Source organism: Acomys minous, assembly GCF_964271855.1.
Source record: "Acomys minous genome assembly, chromosome: 2".
Lineage (NCBI taxonomy): Eukaryota > Metazoa > Chordata > Mammalia > Rodentia > Muridae > Acomys > Acomys minous.
The window spans coordinates 71499646-71509654 of NC_140484.1; the positions used below are offsets into that span (position 1 = coordinate 71499646).

Sequence of the window (10009 nt, forward strand, 5' to 3'; positions counted from 1 at the left end):
TTGGCTTGTTTTTTTTTTTTTCTTTCTTCCTGAGACAGGGTTTCTCTGTGTAGTTATAGCTGTCCTGGACTCACTTTGTAGACCAGGCTGGCCTTGAACTCAAGACATCCACCTGCCCCTGCCTCCCTGAGTGCTGGGATGACAGGTGTGCACCACTGCACACAGCTAAAACCTTTTTTGCTTTTTCGAGACAGGTTTTCTCTGTGTAATAGCTCTGACTGTCCTGGCCTCACTCTGTATACTAGACTGGCCTTAAACTCAAAGAGATGCACCTGTCTCTGCCTCCTGAGTGCTGGGATTAAAGGCATGCACCACCATGCCTGGCTTGCACTAAATGTTTTAAGTACATTTTTCTATTCTATTTTACAACAACAAATCTTCAGAGTAAGGTATCACTCTCATTTTTATCAGCACAAACACTTTTTTTGGTTTGTTTGGTTTTTTGGTATGGGGAGAGCAGGTCTGCTACAGTTGAAGACAAGGTCTCACTATGTAGGCCAATATCACCTGGGATTTGCAATCCATTTTCCAAGTGCTAGATGAATAGGCTAGAGAGAGCTATCAGACTAGGTTTGGAAATGAAGTGTCTTAACAAAGTGGTTAAAATGATAAGAGTCAAATATCTGGTAGATTTTTGACATGCAAGACTAGCATGCTGATACACACAACTACTACGTCCAAAGCTTCTACTACAGAGTTAGAAGTATAGCTCTCAAAAACAAAACTTATTTATTAGATGACTACAACACATCATTTCTTCTGTTCTTTTAGTCCTTGACAGTCTCACTATGTAGACTCACAGAGATGTGCCTATCTCTGCATCATGAGTGCTAGATCAAAAGCATATTATTAAAAGATTTATTTATTTATTATTTATACACTACCCTGCCTGCATGTACATCTGCAGACCAGAAGCGGGCACCAGATCTCATTATAGATGGTTGTGAGCTACCATGTGGTTGCTAGGAATTGAACTCAGGACTTTTGGAAGAACAGCCAGTGCTCTTAACCTCTGAGCCATCTCTCTAGCTCTCCCTGAATTTTTAAAAAATTGACTTGTGATTTCAAATTTAAAAGTGCTTTCAGGAACCAGGCTGTGGTGGCACATGCCTTTAATCCCAGCAACTTGGGAAGCAGAGGCAAGTGCATCGCTGTGAGTTCAAGGCTAGCCAGGTCTATACAAAGTGAGTCCAGGACAGCCAAGGCTAAACAGTGAAACCCTGTCTTGAACAACCAAAAAATAAAACAAAACAAAATAAAATAAAATAAAATAAAATAAAAATTCAGTACAATATAGAAGTCTCAGAGTAACTCAAATTTCCTACCCCAGTTAAATGACTAAAAACTACATGTCAAAAGCCGGGCGTGATGGTACATCCCTATAATCCCAGCATTTGGGAGGCAGAGGCAGGAAGATTGCTGTGGAGGCAAGCCTGGTCTATAAAACAAGTCGAGAACAATCAAAGTTACACAGAGAAACCCTATCTCGGAAGGAAAAAACAAAAACAAAAAACAAAAAAACCTGCAAACAAATAACAAAAAACCACATGTCAAAATTTTCTAGTAGTTAAGAAACATTCGCAGTACCAAATCCACTAGAGCAATGCAGAGTACTTAGTGCGACCACACAAAGCCTTGCACTCAACTCTTAGCAACATATTTGAAACTCCAAAAGGACATGGCTCAATGATAAAGAGTTTCCTTTAGCATGCACAGGGACCTAAATTTAGAGGCCAGTACAGCAAACCATCAATTGAGCTACGTACCTATGGTGGTGCAGGTATACAATCCCAGCACTCAGGAGGCTGGGGTACATAAAGAAACTCGCAACTCCCCACTTTTGAAATAGGATCACATGTAACTCAGGTGAGCCTAGAACTCCTTATGTTGCTAAGAATGGCCTCCAACTTCTGATTTTGTGCTGTTTGCTTGTCGTCCCCATCCCCCACCCCCACATGGTTTCTCAAAGTAGCTCTGGCTATCCTAGAACTTACTTTGTAGACTAGGCTGGCCTTGAACTCAGAAATCAGCCTTCCTCTGTCCCCTAAGTGCTGACCTCAAACTTCTGAGCTTCCTGCTCCACCATTCAAAATACTGGAATTACATGTATGTGCCACCATACACAAATACACAGAAACTGAGAATGAGCCCAGAGTCCAACCTTGAGCCCTGTGCATGACAAGCACTACACCAACTAAGCCACACCACTGACTCACAAGAAGCCCTGTCTTATTAAAGGGGGAAGCCGGGCGTGGTGGCGCACGCCTTTAATCCCAGCACTCGGGAGGCAGAGGTAGGTGGATCGCTGTGAGTTCGAGGCCAGCCTGGTCTACAAAGTGAGTCCAGGATGGCCAAGGCTACACAGAGAAACCCTGTCTCGAAAAACCAAAAAAAAAAAAAAAAAAAAAAAAAAAAAGGGGGAAAAGCCTATTAAAGGCAAACATCTAACTTAAAAACACACTTTTCACTCAGGCGCAGCAGCATGCAACTGTAATCCCAGCGCTCAGTGAGGCAGAGGCAGGTAGAGAGCTCTATGAGTCCACGCAGCCATGGTTACACAGAGAAATTCTGTTTCAAATAAACCAAAACAACAACAACAACAACAACAACAACAACAAAGACACAGGTTTTTCTTACCTTAAAGAGGTCTAGGCTAGGGGCTGAGGAGATAGTTCAGTAGTTAAGAGCATTTGCTGCTCTTCTAGAGGACCAAAGTTCAATTCCCAGCATCCACATGGCAGCTCACAACTGTCTATAACTCAAATTCCAGTGGATTTGGACATATATGTAGGCCAAACACCACATGTACATAAAAATAAATTTAAAAAATAAAAAATAAAAAAAGAGGTCTATACTAGGCTGGAAATGGAGATTGGCAAAATGTTTCTAAGACTATATGCAGGCTTTGAGAAGAATTAACTTCATTTGAAACTGGAACAGAGTAAACCTTAACTGAGGAATTTTCTTAACTTATACCACAGGAATATGCAGTCTCGGGGCGGTGCGAGGGTGGATGGTCTTGTCCCTTGTCCCATCCCCTGTCCTTCCCTCTCCTCCTCCCCAACCCCAGTCAGAGTTTCTCTGTGTAGCCTTCGCTGACTGGCCTAGACTTACTTTGTAGATCAGGCTAGCCTTAAACTCACAGCGATCTGCCTGCTACCGCCTCAACTGTTAGAATTATAGGTGTGCCACCTCACCCTGCTTGCTTTTGTTTGTTTGCTTTAAAATAGGGTTTCTGGGCTGAAGAGATGGCTGAGAGGTTAAGAGCACTGTCTGCTCTTCCAAAGGTCCTGAGTTCAATTCCCAGCAACCACATGGTGGCTTCACAACCATCTATATATAATGAGACCTGGTACCCTCTTCTGGCCTGCAGAGACACATGTAGGGACAACACTGTATACATAAATAGGTAAATCTTTAAAACTAAATAAATAAAATAAAAAAAGACAAGGGCTCACTATGCAGTGTTTACTGGTCTTGCACTTGCTATGGAGGCCAGACTGGCCTTGTTCTCATAGAGATCTGTCTATCTGACTCTGAGTGCTGTTAACTAAAGGCATGTACTACCACACGACTCTTAGAAATTGACGTTATTATTATGTGAAGTAGAAAGTATGTATATAAAGCCAGGCATGACTGCATATGCCTTTAATCATAGAACCTAGCTGTCAGAGAGACAAATGGATCAAAGTTCAAGGCAAGCTTGATCTACAGAGCAAGTTCCAGGACAGTAAGCAGAGAAACTCTGTCTTAAAAAGCCAAATTGAAGCTGGGTATGCGGCACACACCTGTAATCACAGCTCTAAGGGAGGCAGAGGCAAGTGGATCTGAGTTCCAGGGCAGCCTGGTCTACAAAGACAGTCCAACACAGCTAGGGCTATTACATAGAGAAACTGTCTCAAAACAACCAAACAAAAATGAAAAAACAGCCAAACAAAAACAAACTGAAGAAGAAAAGTATCTAATAGGCTTGACATGTTACAGTTCGTTTTCTATATGAAAACTAAATAGAGTTCAAACTCAGCTACTTAGGTGGGTAATAGCATCTGCAATACCACTTCTGTCTCAAAGCCATTAGCCCACAGAGAATAAGCAAAGGAACCTTCCCCACTTTCAAACCTGTGTCTGTAGGACTGGGAGACGAGGATGAGCAGGGGAGGGGCTGCTCTGCATGGTCCCACTCCCAGGCTCCTTGCTGGATGCCTGAAGAATGACTGGGCTATTATCACTGTTGCTGCAGGCCGAGGGGCTGGTGTCCGGCTGCAGGGCATGCTGGGAGCTGGCCTCATTCTGGGCCACTAGCCACCGGGACCTGCCTTCCAGGGCCCGGGGCCCACCAGGGCGGCCCAGCCTCCGCTCAGGTCCACCAGTCTCTGGAGTACCTACAGTGGGATTAAAAAACAAACAAAAAAAGAAGTAAAAATAAAATTAAAGTCTATTAAAAAGAGTTGTCTGGGTTTTATTTAGATAGATATTGTCTTATTACACCAGCCAGGTTGGCCTAGGACTTCCTATCCTCCTGCGTCAGCTTCCAAGGGGCTAAGAACTATTTTAGGGATAGGAAGTTAGCTGTGCTGGTTGAGTGCTTGCCTAGCAGCCATGACACATGGACTCAATCTCCAACAGTGCATAAAACCAGCAGGGTGGCACACACCTTCAATTTCAAGGTAAAGGCAGAAAGATCAGAAATTCAAAGTCATCCTTGGCTACACAGTGAGTATAAGACCCCATCTCAGCATACTTATCCCTATGTTTCTTGAGCATTTACTATGTGTCAAATACTTGGAAGTACTTGCTTGGCCAGAAGAGGTAGAACATATGCCTGTACTCATAGCTATTTGAGACACTGGGGGAGGATCACTTGAATGTAGGCATTTAAGACCACCCTCAACCACATGACAAGATCTCATTTCAAAATTAGAAATATGTCAGGGGTGGTGGTGGCACACACCTTTATTCCCAGCACTCAGGGCTAGGGGAAAAGGACTCCTATGAATTCAAAGTCAGCTTGGGCTACAGACTGAGACTCCTTCCCCTAAAAAGGAAAACAAACTTAGAGAGGGAGTAAGGAGAAACACAGAGCTGGACATAGCTTACTCAGTAGAATACTTGACTAGTACCCACAGAGCCCAAGATTTGATGCCCAGAACCACATAAAGTTGAATGTCATGGTGGTACACATTGAGGCAAGAGGGTTAGAACTACTTAAGGTTATTCTCAGCTAAAAACAACAACAGCTGGGCGTGTTGGCGCACGCCATTAATCCCAGCACTCCGGAGGCAGAGGCAGGTGGATTGCTGTGAGTTCGAGGCCAGCCTGGTCTACAAAGTAGTCCAGGACAGCCAAGGCTACACAGAGAGACCCTGTCTCGAAAAACCAAAAAAAAACCCCAACAACAACAATAAAGCCAGGTGGTCGTGTATGCCTTTAATCTCAGCATTGGGGGAAGAGGGGGAAGAGGGGTCAGAGGCTGGCTGATCTCTGTGAGTTTGAGGCCAGACTGATCTACAGGAATGAGTTAAAGGAACGCCAGGGCTACAGAGAAACCCTGTCTTAAAACAACAACAAAAAAAAACCCAAATAATTAATTCACCGAAAATGGATAGAAAAGAAAAATAATAGCGGGAGAACTTAAATCCAGATAGCCTGATTCCAAAACAATGAAGAAGCCCGGTTAGTGGCACAGGCCTTTAATCCCAGCACTGGGAGGCAGAGGCAAGTGGATTTCTGTGAACTTGAGGACAGCCTTGTCTCCATACTGAGTTCCAGAACAGCCAGGGCTCTGTAGAGAGACATGTCACAAAAAAAAAAAAAAACAAAAAAAACAAAAAAAAAACAGTCAGGCTGAGGAGGCTCATGCCTTTAATCCCAGTACTCCAGGCAGGGGCAGGAAAGTATCTGTGAGTTCAAGGTCAGCCTGCTCTAAAGAGATCACCCAGGGTCACACAGAAAAACCCTGTCTCAGGAAACAATAGCAAATCAACAAAACACAGACACGGAAGGAATGAAATAAAGAAAAGAAAAAAACGCAAAAGACTGAAAAATACAGAGTGCCATGGTAACATCTTCCCTTATCCAGCCCAGGTTCCATTGTTGTACCACTATCACCAAACCCTCTACAAAAAACAACCGTAAATAGTTGAAGTTTTTCAGGGCAAACCCCACCCACAATTAACTAGTTCATACTGTTTCTCCTGTTAACATCAGCACACAAAATTTCACACAGGTGAAAGTGAACTCACCTGTGTGAGCAGAGACCACACGCCCTGTGGGAGTCTGTACTTCCACGGTGCCGTGCTGTAATGAAGGCAGTCACACCTGCAACAGCAGAGGAAACACCAGTGAGAAACCAATCCACACTTGTCAGCCTATCTAAGGTTACTTACACCAGCTCTCAGAGACGTTAAAATCCACCCAAAGTCATTTCACATAATAGTAGCAGGAAAAGCTTATGCTTCAGAAAAATAAAAGACAATAAATTGGGCGAGGGTGTGGCTCAGTGAAGAAATGCTGCAGGGATTAGAGTATTTATTGTGCACACCTTTAATCCCAGCACAGGGAGGCAGATCGATGTGAGTTCAGGGCCAGCCTGTCTACAGAGTCCAGGACAGCCAAGGCTACACAGAGAAACCTTGTCTCGAACAAACAAAAAATGAAAACAGAATAATAAATAAATCTTGAAAAGAAAAGAAAAAAAAAAGGAACACGTGTTTATTGCTCTTGCCGAGGCTCTGGGTTTGGTTCCAAGCACCTACATGGCAGCTCACAACAGCTATAACTCCAGTTCCAGCAGGATGAACCTCCTCTTCTGGCCTCTCTGGACAGAAAGCATGCATGTGGTGTATTCATAGGTACGCAGGAATTCACACATATATTCAAAAATAATATATATATATAATTTAAGATTTATTTATTATGTATGCAGTGCTCTGCCTGCATGTACACCTGCACTCCAGGAGAGAGCATCAAATTACATTATAGACGGTTGTGAACCACCACCATGTGGTTGCTGGGAATTGAACTCAGGACTTTTAGAAGAGCAGCCAGTACTCTTAACCTCTGAGCTATCTCTCCAGCCCATAAATATATTTTTTAAAAGTAGTGGCAACAAAAGCAAATTTTGTTTTGTAAAGAGAACTTCAGAGTTGTACATTCTGGTGGGATCAGAACAGAGGAGAAATAAGAACAAAAAGTTTTAAAAGCTAAAGTACTTTAACCTCCAACCACCAAATGAAGGACAGAAACATCACATCCAGAAGTTCACAAAGCCTGCTGGACGCCTCAGAGCCTGACTGCCTTTTCAGTGAGAATGTAACAGGAATGAAGGTGAAGCTCCCCCCAAAAGAGCAAATAGTTGGTCATAAGGACTCTTTAAATCCTGTATAGGAAAGAGGAAACATCCAAAGAAGTTTATACAGAAAGAGCTTTTTAAGCAGGTATAAGCCAGGAAGGCAAGACAGGTGGATCTCTGTGAGTTGGAGGTCAGCCTGGTCTACAAAGTGAATCCAAATAGCCAACACTAGCCAGAGAAACCCTGTCTCGAAAAACAACAACAAAAGTCAGAAAAGGCTCCGATAAGACCCACGCTCCGGAAATATGCAGGGTTAACTCCTACTCTAGGTGCGGTGCTGCCCTGATTCACCATCCACAACTCTTCAAAGACCAGAGGAAATCCAAATCCAAGAGGCTTGAACTATTGACCCCAGCCTTCACTGAGGCACTCAGTAAGTACACTGACCCAGCATGACCCCTGACCCCTGCCAAGTTTTCACCACCCAGACCATAGCACCGCCTCCTCCGGGTCGCCCACCCCACCCAACGTGCGCGACGGCCTGGGGGGAGGGGCCCGCGCGTGCGCGGCTGGAGGCGGAGTGAGCCGGCAGCGCGCACGGCCTGGGGGAGGGGGGGGGGGATTCCCGCCAGAACCGAAACGCATAGGCTGGGTCACAGGACTCAGAAGTCCGCGCCCGCGCCCGTCAGGGCCCCCGCATCAACAGACCGCAAAAGGCTGAGGAAGGAAGGGTTCGTGCGCAAAGCCTTGGCCCCCAAAACGGACTACGGTGGGCACGCGCCCTGACTATTCATGCACCCTTTCCTCTTCCTCTCCCCCCCCCCGGGGGGGAGGGGAAGGGGGAGGGAGGCAGGTTGGTGGGCGGGCAGAAGCGCACCTGGGTCCGTCCTCTTGGGGTTTGCTCGCTCACGCACGCGTGCGCAGAAGGGCAGGAGGGCAAGGCGACGCTCCGAGACCAGGTTGTCACCCGGCCTGACAAACCCCCCCCCCTCAACCCTCGGTCTCTATGGGCGCGCGCAGGCAGCCTCGCTCACCAGCCCTAGGGCCCCGACTGGAGGTGCGCGCGCAGCACCCCAGGAAGGTGGGAAAGAGGCGCTAGTAGATGCGCGCGCAGTCAGCAGCCAGGGGAGGGGGAACTATGGAGCCTCCGCCATCTTGTCTCCCTCTCCTTACCTGCGTCCTCGGGGGCGTGCTCACCACCCCCCTCCCACCGAGGAGGGGGGAGGGCCCCCTCTTGGTCGCCGCCTTCACCGCCTTCAATTCCCCTAAGGGCCGCAGCTAGAGCCACCCCTGTGCTCCCACCGCCTCTAGTCACGCCACGGAGGTGTGATCAGTGAGTTGAAGGAAAAGAAGACGCTACTCCCAGCGACCTCGCCGCCGCCGCCGCTGCTCCCGAGGCCTCACCAAAATGGCCGCCGCCGTCTGGGCCGCCACCGCCACTACCACCAACACTACCACCACCACCACACCACCACCAAGGCTCGTTATCGCTACCGCCGAAGCGGCCCGTCTTCTCGCGATACACAGTAACTGGAGGCTGGAGGGGCGGGTAGGCTCGCGTGCTAGCGTAGGACTCTGGAACGCAAAGCACGGTGGGTGTTGTAGTCCGTTCCGATGCTACAGTCTGGCTGCGAGGAGTCTGAAGCCACCGAAACTCGTTCTGCATTGCCGCTGGCCACTGGGACCACCCTTTGAATTTGGGAGTCTTTATTTTTGCAAATCACCCAGTGAAATGAAACAAATTAGTAGTGGAGCCTGGGCCTCCTGATTCCCATAGCAGATATTTTGTCTGTTTGTCTTTAAGGCAAGGTCTCACAACATAGCTGTGGCTGACCTGAACTCGGTATGTAGATCCAGCTAACCTTAAACTCACAAAGATGCTCCTGCCTCTGCCTGGGATTAATGGTGTGCGCCACCACAACCAACTGCAGTCGACTTTGTAGCACTGGTTTCCCAGGAACTCCTAAACATCTGGACCATTGGTTTGCAGTCTTTCTACATTAAGAACCCTTTTGAGAGGTTGGGAACATAGCACAGTGACGAAGAATACTGTCTGCTTCCATTTTCTGAGGACCCAGGTTCTATTTCCAGACTAAAAGAAGTTCTTACCCATCTGTAACTCCAGTTCCAGGGAATCTGACACCCTCTTCTGGCCTCAAAGAGCAATGTACAAACATGGTACTCAGACATACATGCGGGTAAAACACCCGTACACATCAAAGAAAAACCCTAAAACAAACAAACAAACAAACAGGCAGTGGTGGCACACACCTTTAATCCCAACAGAGGCAGAGATAGGCAGATCTCTAAATTCAAGACCATCCTGATTTATAGAACTAGTTCCAAGAGAGCCGGTGCTACAGAGAGAAGCTTTGTCTTGAATCCCTCCCCCCCAAAAAATATCCCGTCGAGAATCTGATACTCTGTCCCCATTTTAAGGACACATTTATCTTGAGGCTGGAGAGATGGCTCAGCAGTTCAGCCTGCTCTTTCAGAGGTCCTGAGTTCAATTCCCAGCAACCACATGGTGGCTCACAACCATCTATAATGTGATCTGATGGCACACAGGTAAAGCACTCATATATTAATCCCAGCACTCTGAAGGCAGAAGCAGGTGCATTTCTGTAAATTCAATGCCAACATGGTTTTCAGAGCAAGTTCCAGTGCAGTAATGACTACACAGAGAAACTGTCTTGATAACCCCCCCCCAATAAATAA

General features: G+C 46.5%; 1 protein-coding gene across 6 annotated transcripts in view; it reads right to left on the reverse strand.

Moving 5' to 3' along the window:
- Nucleotides 1-9372, reverse strand: part of SRCAP (Snf2 related CREBBP activator protein) — a 59517-nt gene extending 50145 nt beyond the window's left edge. For 2 of the 6 annotated variants that reach the window (XM_084772751.1, XM_084772750.1), the window contains exons 1-2: nucleotides 6243-6312; nucleotides 4120-4382 (exon numbers count right to left, since the gene is read on the reverse strand). In XM_084772751.1, coding sequence (XP_084628877.1) covers nucleotides 4120-4173 — 54 coding nt within the window. In that variant the 5' untranslated portion in view covers nucleotides 4174-4382; nucleotides 6243-6312. Of the gene's footprint in view, nucleotides 1-4119; nucleotides 4383-4951; nucleotides 5036-6242; nucleotides 6319-8168; nucleotides 8436-8464 lie in introns of those variants that run through there. The other 4 variants (XM_084772748.1, XM_084772746.1, XM_084772749.1 and 1 more) reach the window with 4 other exon arrangements.
- Between the last annotated feature and the right edge of the window lie 637 nt (nucleotides 9373-10009).